Source organism: Taudactylus pleione, unplaced genomic scaffold (assembly GCF_031769625.1).
Source record: "Taudactylus pleione unplaced genomic scaffold, aTauple2 ptg000102l, whole genome shotgun sequence".
Lineage (NCBI taxonomy): Eukaryota > Metazoa > Chordata > Amphibia > Anura > Myobatrachidae > Taudactylus > Taudactylus pleione.
This window is the reverse complement of record NW_028284504.1, coordinates 4,277,225-4,290,674: the sequence shown is the minus strand read 5'-3', so window position 1 is coordinate 4,290,674 and position 13,450 is coordinate 4,277,225. Positions and strand designations below refer to the sequence as shown.

Sequence of the window (13,450 nt, the reverse complement as noted above, 5' to 3'; positions counted from 1 at the left end):
AATAGCCGCTGGATCAAATACCAACAGCGGAACCCTGACGGACCTAATCTCCGACTGGGGCTGGTAAGTAACCTAACCCTCCCCTCCCACCCCCTAACCCTATCCCCCTAGTGCCTAACCCTAACCTCCCCCTGCTAGTGCCTAAACCTAATCCCCCTCCCTGCACCCAAAACCTAACCCTCCCGGGGGGTGCCTAAACTTAACCCCCCCCCCCCCGTAGTGGTGCCTAACCCTAACTTCCCCTTTACTGCGGGGACTAATTGAATAGCTCCGGTGCGGCAATTAGCCAAGGGGTAAATCCCGCAGCTAATGGAATACCCTGCATAGCTTTTGTTATTTTTGTACTTTTATCATTTGATGTGCAGGCAGATTTGGCTTCTGCCATACCAAAATTGTTGAGTATTCCCTCAATGTATCTGAGTTGATCAACAGTAACTGCCCCAGCATTCAAAGTTTGCACTATTGTCAGAGCCAGCAGTTGGTGCGCTAGTCCAAGGTCTTTTAGTTGAACTTGTTACTCAACAACAACTTCACTTCAGCTATCTGCCCTGCAAGCAATAGATCATCCACATACACAACTATAATTAACAAGCTTTTCTACTTCCACTTGTAGTATAAACAATGATCAGTTTTAGAACGTGCAAAGTCAGTTTGTAGCAATACACTCAAGCTTGATGTACCAGCAGCCATAACCCATACAATGATTTATGTAACAAGCATACTTTTCCCTCTTGAATTGCATAAACATTGTGGTGTAACGGTGGCTACATATAAATCTCTTGAGCTAGTGCACTGTTTAAGAAGGCTGAATCAAAGTCCATTTGGAACAGCAGTAAATGATACATAGTTGGTTATTGCAATGATCATACGTAATGTACTGTACCATGCAACAGGCAAGTAGATCTCCCTGTAATCAACACCTAATTTCTGGGTGGAGCCCTTGGCAACAAGTCGGGCTTTGAAGCGAGCAGGACTTCCATCTGTATTTAGCTTCTTGCAGAAGACCGACTTGTTTTTGACTGTTTTGCCTTTGTTCGGACTGTCCAAAATTTTCGATGTGTCATTGTTGTTTAAAGCTGTAAGCTCTTTATCTATGGTTGATTTCCATTTTTCCCAGTCGCTGCTTGATTTTGTTTCTTGTATACAGTAGATTGAGACTCACAGCAGACAAAGGCCCTCATTCAGAGCCGTACGCTCTGAGCAGAGCGCACGCTCTGAATGAGGGCCGGGCTCCATTTTCATGGAGCGTCCTCCTGGACGCTCGTATAGCTGTGGGTCACCACCCACAGGCTATACGAGCATGCATTGTGATGGCCGCGATGGTCGAGACCATCGCGACCATCGAAATTGCGAGCCGGAGCCTGCGGTTGAGGTTTTCAACCGCAAGCTCCGGAGTGATTTTGGCTCTATCAGAGCCAAAATCACTCCCACTGACATCACTAGTAATGTCAGTGGGCCGGCTTCTGACGGGAGGCGTTCCCGTGGGAACGCCCCCGGCAGGGAGGCACGCCCACCAAAGGGGGCGTGCTGTCAACCAACATTGACAGCACGCCCCCTTTGATCGGACACAACGAGCGAAGGACTTTCCTTCGCTCGTCGCGTCTGGCGCATGCGCACGACGGAGCTCCCTCCGTCGTGCGCATGCTCAGTCCATAACATCGACCCACTTGCGAGCGGACAGCCGCTCGCGAGTGGGTCTGAATCAGGCCCAAAGTTAGCAAATTCTTTGCTGTATCTTCTAGGCAGTTTACCTTTGTTGCTCCTGATAGAGCTCCTTCTCTGTGATTGAACACTAGTATCCATGCTTGCCCGATGAAGTGAACAAATACCACCGGCTGACTATGAAGTGGATGGGATGCAGATGCTGACTAGATTCACTGTGAATCACGTTTTTGAGGCCCCATTCTCAGTGCCCAAATGTCGGTAATGCTGGCAAACCATTGCAGGGGGTGGGGCCATGATGACACTATTTGCAATGCTTTGCCCTCATCACACCAACACAAGTCCAGGGAATACAGGCAAACCATCAAGGGAGCAGAGCCACGATGATGCGTACATGGTGATCCATCCCCGCTATGTGCCAGTAGTAGACAGATACAGTGTCACATGGAAGAGGTCTACGCTGAAAAATCCATACACTTCATGAACTACATAAGACAGCAGAGAGTTTTATGAGAATACTTAATTCACAAGCAATGATCTCAAAACAAATTTTAGTAGCATTATAAACTGTTTTACACTTTTATGTTTTATGCACTCACTATCTTGCTTTGTGGATAGACCTTGCTTAGATTGCTGTGTTCCTGATTCACCTTGTATTATACGCACACAGGCAGGGCCGGATTATTATGGGCGGGGCGAACTGGGCGGTCGTCTAGGGGCTCCCACACATTGCCCCTACCTGGCCCACTCTGCTATCTTCCTTGCCCACCCGGCGTCCGCAAGCATGGCTGACTCGCACACTGCAGTTGGACCCTTCCCCTACTCACCTTCCAGTCCAGGGTCCAGTCCGGGCCAGTGACAACACCTCCGGCAGAATGAAGACGGCAGTCGACGGCATGATGCGCACCACTCGCGGCGGGTCCTGACAGGTAATGCAGCAGGTCCTGGCCCCCTCCTTGTATGTGCATTTTGCCCTCCACTGCCCATTGCAGCTGTGATGGGGGGCTCCAGCCGGCAACCTTGCATTGCAAGATTGTACCTGGCTGCCCAGAGATCTCCTTCCTGCTGGCTCTACTGCTCCCAATGTTCCCTGCTGCCATGTGTCGTACTATCATGCAGGGACAAAAGAGAGGCAACAGGCGGTTAGTGTCTATTTGATTGGTTGGGGCCCCCACAACTTAGTTGCCCCGGGGCCCCCACAAGTCTTAATCCGGCCCTGCACACAGGTGTACATTGCATGTAGGTGCACAATTTTCAATGAATCACAGCTGTTAGGATTATCTATTGCAAATTAGCAGGCACGCTGTCAGCCACGCCGAGATGAAGGGGCGTGGTCTAATTGTGGGAGGCGTGGCCATTCCCCCTTAGGGGAAAAAAACCATTTTTGCAGTGCTGTGAGCCCTTCAGCGCAGCGCATAGCCAGTGGGGGCACGATCAGCGCGATCGATCCCCCATAGGTATAGGAGACTACTGCAGCTGCTGTTTAGCAGCCGCGAGCAGTCTCCCAGTGCAGCCCAGCAGACAGCAGCGTGTGCTGGGCTGCTGTGATGTAAGAGGGAGGGGGGGCAGCGCCAGTCCCGGGCCCCGGCCAGGCTCCTCTAGCAATTAGTACCCGCCCCCCACCCTCCTCGGCACCCCTGCAGATTAGACATTAAAAGATTGATTTATATGGCACCTAAATACAGTTTTAGAAATGAGACTTGATAACGCTACTTATTTGGAGACCTTGAGTAGTATAATATCAACGCAAGCTCTCTGGATCCAGGGTGTTAACCCTTATGCTCCATCTACAATAAACCCACAATGTAATTTTAGTGGTGGCTTGTGAACAGAAATGAGTAATATATGCAACACTGCACCGCAATACAAAAAAAACGTATTATGCACTGAACATGCCCATCACTGGGCCAGTGAATTGGTTTGACACAGGGTGATGCCAGGGGCTGTGCACCTGGTAAGCCACTGAGAGGAGTTTGGGGCCCAGCGGGAACTGTCCCGGGCTCATGATGGCCCAATCCGACCCTGATCACAGCCATTCTCTTTTCAAGCCTCTGCTCAGGACTCAACAGATTTGTTTACTAATTCTTGTCTGGTTCCATTTGTGTAACCTAATAAACTGATATTAAATAAGGAATGTATGCTGAATCGTATCTGGTGCTAGATAGGGATAAAATGCTTCTGTTAGGAATCCTCTCTCCCGCTTGCCTCCACAGCTTCATGGCTTGCAGTTCCTGTTCTAAGTCATCACAGTGCAGGGTAGAATGAATGCTTATGAGTCAATTATAATATCAGTGTCATCTCTCCTCAGAAGTATGGGAATTCTAATAAAACTGCTGGAGTTACATTCTTGCTACTCTTACAGTGCTGCCAGCTGAAAGTTCCCTGCTTGGCAACACTGAGTTGACTAATAAACAGACTTGTGGTAATGTGCTCACTACAGTAGCTGCATTTCCTCCTCCATCCTGTACCTGGCAGCTGCTGATCACATTATTGTAGTTTTCTACCTTTAGTGCTGCCTACCAGTAGACACTGGGTTGGCAGCATTGTATTAATAGTAAGCAGACAGTACCGTGCTTATGGTGGACTGAGGTCGGGACAGACATTAAATATTCTTGGTTTGGTCTGGTGGGCCAAGTATGTTGCTGTGCTTCATATGACTAAATGGACCTTGGTTTACTATACTCCCCATAGGACTTATTAGCAGAGGACTCTCCTAGTGTTTTCATTTTAAACGGATAGAATTGGAAATCTGATTGCCAGTAAGAGTTCCTCCTACATCATTCAGAAAATCCCCAATGGCTCATTAGCAAGTCATCCTACTCCTGCTGCCTCCTTCTTACAAAGAAACCAGATGTGATTCTCCATATAAAGAGCATCTGCTTCCATCATCATCACTTCTCAGGGTTCTAGAGAGGATGAGAGGGAAATCTTCCTAAGCACAATTGAGACTTAGGGGTAAATTTACCAAGAATCGAGTTTGGGAGAGTTAGCAATCTCTGGAGAGTTTGGGCATTTTTTTACACTCGCAAATTTACTAATGTAAACTCTGGAGAGAGATCTCCTTTGCTACGAGAAAATACCGGAGAGTTAGCAAACTCTCTTCAATTCACCATTAGCTAAACTCGAGAACCTTTTCAGCAGTGAAGATAGGATCCGGGAATTTACCAAGCAGAGAGTTTCTAAACTCTCATGAGAAGGGACAACACTCCTGTAAAAACTTGTGAAATAAATTCCCCTGCCTGTGATCTGCGAGTTTGACAGAAACCTACACAGATCACTGTGATCCATGTATGTTTCTGCCTGTAAATTGGTTAAAAAAGGTTAAATGTTTTTTAAACTTGCCAGCCAGTCCTGGTTCCTAAAATGACGAGGAACAAAATGAGTAGGGTTCCACCGTAATTTAGAAACCAACACCAGGCTGTAGGACCAGTCCTGGTTTTAATTATAGGGGGGAAAAAATGTGTAGCGGTCCCCCTGTAAATAAAACCCACAACCCAAAACGACCACCCGGGGCTCCAGGGCCAAAGCATTATCACCCCAATTGGGTCAGGCCAAGCCAGGGATCTCACGGGAGGTGGGGACCCCCCAAAAAAGGGTTCCCCCCTCTCCCTTAACCCCAGGCTTAGTCTGAAGCCTGTGGCTCTTCCTCGCACCCCTGGAGCAGTGGGTATGGGGGTAATAAAGTGAAAAATAGATGGAAACTATTGTATTTTATAGTGGGACTACAGGTGCCAGCATGCCTGCCCTTTGGCACTTGTGGAACTACAAGTGCCAGCAGGCAGCCGGCACCCGTACCCCCACTGTAAAATAAATAGTTAAATAAAGACACCACACACATTGTGCCTAGTAAAACTTTATTCCATACACCTACCCATTCACACATACTTACCTGCTGCCAGGTGATCTGTACACTTGTCCCATGTAGAATCCATAAGGAATTTATACTCACCTCCATCCTGGCGCTGGTCTCCGCAGCATCCAGGGAAGTCACCGTCACCTGCTCCATCCACTTACGTTAGCGCTGTATGTGTGTGACCACTTACAGCGCTAATCGGCTCCCGACTTACCAGTGAGAACAGTCAGGAGCCGCCAGACAATCAGCGGCCGATAACTGTAGAGCGGCAGCTAATTGGCTCCGGCAACTGACAGTTCCCACATGTATGGAATAAAGTTTTACTAGGCATGGTGTGTGTGGTGTCTTTATTTAACTATTTATTTTACAGTGGGGGAACGGGTACCGGCCATCTGCTGGTGCTTGTAGTTTCACAAGTGCCAAAGGGCAGGCATGCTGGCACCTGTAGTTCCGCTGTAAAGTACAATAGTTTTCTACTATTCTTCACTTTATTACCCATGTACCCAACACTCCAGGGTACGGGGAAAAGCCCCGGGCTTCAGACCAAGCCTGGGGTTAAGGGAGAGGGGGAACCCCTTTTTTCAGGGGTCCCCACCTCCCCTGAGATCCCCAGCTTGGCCTGACTGGCTTGGGCTGATAATGCTTTGGCCATGGAGCCCCAGTAAGGGAGTTTCCAGGCTGTGGCATTACAGCCCGGCCATTTTGGGTCTGGTGCTGGTTTTAATTATAGGGGTAACCCTACGCAATTTTTTTCCCCCTATAATTAAAACCAGGACTGGCCTTGCAGCCTGGTGCTGGTTTCTAAATTATGGTGGAACCCTACTCATTTTCTCCCCTGTAATTTTAGGAACCAGGACTGGCTGGCAAGTCCAGGGCTGGTTAAGCTTTAGGAGGGGGACCCTATGTCATTTTTTTTGTCTTACATTTAACTTGTTTTTTAACAGCCTAGAACACAAACAGCCTTCACATATCTCACTGATATGTGAAGGCTGCTTGATCGGGTGAGTTTTGCAGAGAGAAGACACTGCAATCTCGGGTGAGTAATCTTCTGCAAAACGTGCTCCTTGGGGGGAGATATCTCATTCTGCTTCACCATCGGCCATCTCACTCTCAGATAAACTCACTTCTTAGTAAAGCCTCAAATCACCCGAGTTTTGGCAAAGCTAATTGAGTTAAAAAAAAAAGCAAACTCGGTCAGACTTGATTCTTAGTAAATTTACCCCTTACAGTCGCAGGAAACAGTGTGAAAAGTGCTGAGGGGGAGTCACTAAACATTTTAATACAAAGGTGCCCACGCTCTGTTAAATTGTAAATGGGGGCAGTATAAAAAAATCAACACATTTTTATTGAAAAACACAGGAATTGCAAACACTACTTTACTCCAAATATTGGAGACTCTAGTTAAAAAATGTTTGCTTTTCATAGCTATTATTTTGTAAAGCCTAGACAATAAGTGTAGCTTTAGCTAGTTATTTACCACTAGCTGGGATACTCAGCATTGGCCGGGTTGAAGACTGGACCCTGAAGTACACCTGCAGAATTCATTTTTTTACATTGTCCTCACCTATAACCTTGATAACTATGCAAATTAGGAGTAAATGACAGTGCAGGCAGGCATATTCTCATACTGTTTGGAATGGGGTATATCAGGAGCAGACTGACTTACAGGACAGAAATCAGTATAGCTTCCAAAATCACTTGAGTTTCAGAAATCACTGCAGAACAGAAGGAGTGATTCAGCTGCGATGCTGAAATATGGTAATGCAGCAGGAGGCGTTACACATTACTGATCCGAGCTGCGTTCAAGGACGAAGCATCAGATCATCTGCAATCCCTTTGGCTAGCTGAGTGATCATGGGGTCACACAAGTCGGCCACCGCAAATGTGTAAATAAGGCCGAGAAATCTCCATCAGCAAATGGAGATCCTGGCCTCTCCAGTCCCACCCCCCAACGACGGCGACACGACTCCGTTTTGGGAAGTGAAGGCCGTCGCCACCCGTTCCCCACCCAGAAGCAGTATGGGTCAGGCGCATGAGCAGATTCCTGATAATTGGGAATCTGTGTGATCCCTGTCACTGCGTCCGCAGTTGAATCACCCTCTAAAATCATTCTACAGACCAACATTGTAGACCATGGGATAAATTTATCAAATTCGATTTAGGTCGATTTGTGAAAGTGATTTGTTGTTTGATTTGACATGTTCATGTACAAATCGAACGGCAAATCACAATTCAAACCGAACTGCAAATCTCCGACAGCATAGAACTGCTTCATGCTTTCACTTTCAGCATGAGCAGTTCATTCTCACACAGATACATGCAGACATCAGTGAGATGCCTGCATGTATCTATGTGTAATAAGTAAATAAAGAGTTAAAAGTTTAAAAAAATTTGACGTGAGGTCCCCCCCAAGACAGAACCAGCCCTGAACTTTGCAAACCCAGGTCTGGTTGACTAAGTACAGGGAAAAAATTGCGTACGGTCTCGCTCTACTTAGTACAACCAGCACTGGGCTATGGGAACCAGGGCTGGTTCTGGAATTACAGGGAAAAATTTGCATAGGGTCTCCCTGTAATTCACAGAACCAGCCCTGGACCCTTTCTAACGGGGGACTGATGACACAGCCAGGTGAGCCCTATCACCGGGCCCCCCAGCTGCAGCATCAGCCCTGACCGCTAGTCAGCCTAGGCCAGGGAGTTGGAGACCCCTCCAATAAAGGGGGTCTCCCTCTCCAGGGCACCCCTAACCTAGGCTGACAGCCCGGGGCTATCCCCGCCACCCATGGGCGGTGGGTGGCGGGTTGATTGTGTTAGTGTAGTGTAAAAATGGAATCGGTATGAAATACCGCCGGCGGTTCAATTCCCGGCAGCGGCAGCCCGACAAAAGCAGAGTTTCCAGCAGCAGAAGCCCGACAGCGATGGAAATCCCGATAAGTATAAACTAACCTAACCCCCTATCCCTCCTTAGGGGTGCCTAACCCTAACCTCCCCCCGAAGTGCCTAACCCTAATCCCCCCTCTAAGTGCCTAACCCTAACCCCCCCCCTTCCCCACTGCCTAAACCTAAGTCCCCCGGGGGGGTGCCTAACCCTAAGTCTCCCTCGGGGGTGCCTAACCCTAACCCTCCCTCCGCCTAGCCTAACCCTAACCCTCCCCGGGGGGTGCCTAACCCTAAGTCCCCCCCGGGTGCCCTGCGGCTGTCCACTCGAAGCACCCGGCATCCCTTTGATCGGGATGCCGGGCGCCTGTCTCCTGGCATCGGGGAAATGACAGGCGTCTAGATATGGACGCCAGGCATTTCACCCTCGCCGGGATATGACAGTCGGGAAGCCGGCTGTCGGGATTCCGGCATCCGGCTTCCCGATTGTATACCGTAAAAACAGAAGTATAAAAACACTGACTTTACAGTAGAACTGCAGGTCCCAGCAAGCCTCCCCCGCATGCTGGTACTTGGAGAACCACAAGTACCAGCATGCGGGGCATTAAATGCCCACTGAGACCTGTAGTTCACCTGTAGAAATGTTGAAAGAAACACACACACACCTTACACAGTATAAGTTTAATACATACATACATACACATACTCACCTATATTACCTCGAGTGGTCCCCTTGTCCAGTAGGCATCCAAGGTGTTGTTAAAATAACAAAACGATAAACGCGACCCTCGTACTAAGCAATAACCATCTAAACAACGATGATTATTCCTTCTCGAATGAAGAGCTGAGATGCGGCTTCCTCCTTTCAAGGTTCGGGTCTGAGCGTTCATTGGCTGAGAGAGGTCAGGCCCCGCGGGTCTGAATCAGGCCCTGAGTACCATCGCAGCCTGACGCACACTTGCACAAGCTCTGACCTTACTCAGAATTTGCTAACTTTCATGCACGCTATGAGGCTTTAGGTTGCGTACGGCATCGCAGCGGCTAATTTATGCACGCCCCTGCAATGACCGTTCAAACACACTGGCACGCCTGCGTTCTGCTAACAACCCCCCTGTTACCAGATATGCAAATGAATGCAATCGCAACCCACCAGCTTATAAAGCCACCCACTTCCCATTACATACATCAGCAAGTCAGCAAAACATCGGTAACTTCGGACTAATACGCAGAGTTGTGGTTGAACTTGACATGACTCACAACCTGCGAAGCTTCCTTTCACCATGCAGAGCTCAGGCTGCGCATGCCGTCATGGGGGCTTAAATATACACGCCCCTGTAACACCGTTCAAACACACAGGCGTGCCAGCGTTCCTTCGACCACCCCCCCTCTCCACCACCAAAAGGCAATTGCTGTAAGTCCACATGCCACGATCGCAGCGGCCGATTCACGCACACGCACTGCATTGCATACGTAGACCGCAAACATTGACCGGATGTGTGCGAACATAGACCTGCGATCCAAGCTGAATGAGACCCTTACTGCATGTAAGTCTTAATTGAATATGTCCTAATTCATTTGAGAAATGATGGCTGGAGGTGGAAATACAGTATGCGGACCAGCGCCCTAACCATTTGGGAAATTAGGTCCAAACAATTAGTGGTTTCTGCTGCCTTGAATTAAATTTCCTGAAATTCTCCAACAGAATCCAAATACAAACAATGGCCCTCATTCAGAGCCGTACGCTCTGAGCAGAGCGCACGCTCTGAATGAGGGCCGGGCTCCATTTTCATGGAGCGTCCTCCTGGACGCTCGTATAGCTGTGGGTCACCACCCACAGGCTATACGAGCGTGCATTGTGATGGTCGCGATGGTCGAGACCATCGCGACCATCGAATTTGCGAGCCGGAGCCTGCGGTTGAGGTTTTCAACCGCAAGCTCCGGAGTGATTTTGGCTCTATCAGAGCCAAAATCACTCCCACTGACATCACTAGTGATGTCAGTGGGCCGGCTTCTGACGGGAGGCGTTCCCGTGGGAACGCCCCCGTCAGGGAGGCACGCCCCCGGCACGCCCACCAAAGGGGGCGTGCTGTCAATCAACATTGACAGCACGCCCCCTTTGATCGGACACAACGAGCGAAGGACTTTCCTTCGCTCGTCGCGTCTGGCGCATGCGCACGACGGAGCTCCCTCCGTCGTGCGCATGCTCAGTCCATAACATCGACCCACTTGCGAGCGGACAGCCGCTCGCGAGTGGGTCTGAATCAGGCCCAATGTCCTTTCTAGCGCAAGTTTCCCCAACTGAGTAATATTATTTGTTAAAGTACTCATTTATGCACATTATTAGTTAAAAAATTTGTTAAAAATGCACATTATTTTTTAACAAATAATGTACTTTATTAACTGATTTCTTAACCAATAATGGTGGTGATTCGCAGTCCGATGCTATTGCTATTGCAGCTGCTACCATGGTGGCAGCTACGAAAGCACTATTATGGTATTGCCACAGGCGGCATCACGCCTCCTGCATACATTACTGTTCCATGCTGCATCCATGGACACAGCATTGGAACATCTGCGTGATCTTCGGACGGCTTGAGTGACCATGGGGGTCACTCATGCCTGCGAATGCAGTTGCTCAAAAGAGGCCATGAAATCGCTGTCAGCGCATGGAGATCCTGGCCTCTTCCCTCCTCCCAACGGCGTCGACACACCTCCATTTGGGGAAACGGAGCCCGTCGCCGCCCCCTCCCCTCGCACAAACAGCAGCAGAATGTCAATCAATGGCACACTCTGCTTGCGATTACGCAGGAACCATACTGCACATGCCGCAGTACGGGCCTTGTGCCGGCGCAGACCGGCATAATCGGAGATGTGCGCTAACCATTGGGTTAGAGCACATCTCTGAATTAGGCCCATTGTGCATAATGAATATTGTGCTTTATTAAATAATTTCTTAAGTAATAATGTGCACAATTTAGTGCTTTAAGGGCCCATTTATCAATCACAATGCGAACTGGGTGTAATATTTGCTCCCAAAATCGCATTGCTGTATGTGAGATTATCATCCAAATGTATCAAATATCACCAGCAGGGACTAGGGCTCCAAAAGGAGCCTGTCCCTGCGATGTGCTCAGAGTAAAGAGACCGCATCAGACGCCTCCTACATACCTGTGTGATCCTCTGCTGTGTGTGAAGATGCAGCATCGGATCACTTGCGTGAACATTGGTCATCTGAGTAACCCTCAGGTTTCTTAGGCTGGTCAGGCTGTGCAGGGTTCCAGGGCCATTAAATCTGCATCGGAAGACACAGACCCTGGCCCCAGTACTCTCTAAAACGGGCACAGCATGCCTCCTTTTTTTGGGAATGCAGCCCAGCATTGCACTCTCGCTACTTCCAAATATCCACAGCCTATCAATCAGGCGGCTTAGGGAGGCTGTGGTCCTGACAAATATATTTCTGATTTGTCATTTTCACTCTACAAGTCTTGTTATTTTGTATACCAACTGTGACTCTCCCAATCCATGTTATACTCTGATCTTTGTAACTCAATTTCTAGTGAATAAGAGCCCTGAGTATGACACAAAGTAACAATAAATTAAATTGTACAGTAAACATGCAAAATTGTAGCTCTAGATTCTGTGTTACAACATGGAACCATGATGGATTTTTATTGAAACTTATTCCCACTAATCAACACAAAGTATTTGATAATGCACTAAAAATATTTGTATCCATTTTTCATAATTAATTAGGAAAACAAACTGAAAGTAAGTGATCATATTAGTATTTACCTCCTTGATATATCCATAATATGCTGGGCATACACTGTCAAATAAAAATATCTGTCAGACCGACAGACCAATTTTCTGACATGCTAAAAGCATCAGATATCTTGGCCATACACTGACAGATATTTCACCACAACCCGCAGATTCATGGCATCTGAATGACATATTTAGATACAGTAGAGCAAGGGATCAATGTCAGTGGGCATTATTGTAGTTGTAATATGAAATGTATTCCCTGGCTCTCTATTTTTAAAGAAGGAATAAAGTGGCAATAGGAGCTCTCTTTCCATTTATAATACAACAAAGTAGACAAAATCCGAGTTTATGTTTTAAAGACACCAGCATAGTATTTATATGGGGATGATATACTGGATTCTGTGCATTGTTATGACTGATCATCACAAACTGCAACTTTAATCCGTTTTACTTGAATCCCAAACATCCTCTACAGGCTCCTGTCTGCGGTGCCTGGTGGACGTTGTCCCAGTAAAGAACGAGGAAGGGGATGTCATCATGTTTATCCTAAACTTTGAGGACCTGGCACTGCTTCTGGCAAGAAAGGCTAACAAGACACTTCACCAGAGGTTGACACGAGCTGCCTTCAATTCAGGTAAGTGTGTGCTTCCAAGTGTGATGGCATTTATCTTTGGTTGGAAAAATAATGTCACATTGTTATCTTGCACATATGCTGCCTGGAATGAAAATAGGGCCTTTGCACTACCAAATCATTTGTCCATATTTCTGTATTTTATGAACTGAGAATAAATCCACAGTAAGTACAAACTTTTATTTTAGATTTTTACCAATACCCAAGGGCTTATAAGGGCTCATTCAGCACCCCATCGGACACACTGCAGCATCCATTTGATATTTATTTTCATTTTCTAACATGCACTAGGTAGTTAAACGACAATTGCTGATTGGTTGTTGTGGTACAGTGCAAAGTCAGCACCATAATGCAATACTAGTAAATGAGTCTTATGGTTAAATTTACTAAAGTTCGATTTTGGACAATTTGTGCTTTTTTCTGCAATTTGGGTGTAATTTTGCAAATCGGAGATTTACTAAAGGCCAAATCGCCTCAATACACCATCAGATTGAACATCATATGCTTTAGATGGACTCAAATACAAATCACAGATTTGCTAAGAGTCATGTTGTCAAACACAATCAAAATCACACCAAAATCGCAGGACAATGCACAAAATCAATAGACCTGCCTGTGAGCAGCATGTTTGTACAAAGCACTGCACAGATCAGTATGATCTGT

At 47.4% G+C, this 13,450-nt stretch overlaps 1 protein-coding gene across 1 annotated transcript in view; it reads left to right on the top strand.

Moving 5' to 3' along the window:
• KCNH6 (potassium voltage-gated channel subfamily H member 6) overlaps positions 1-13,450 on the top strand; it is a 290,292-nt gene that overhangs the window by 166,027 nt on the left and 110,815 nt on the right. The window contains exon 3 of the mRNA XM_088470748.1: positions 12,632-12,790. Within this exon, the coding sequence (XP_088326874.1) occupies positions 12,632-12,790 (159 nt within the window). The remainder of the gene's footprint in view (positions 1-12,631; positions 12,791-13,450) is intronic.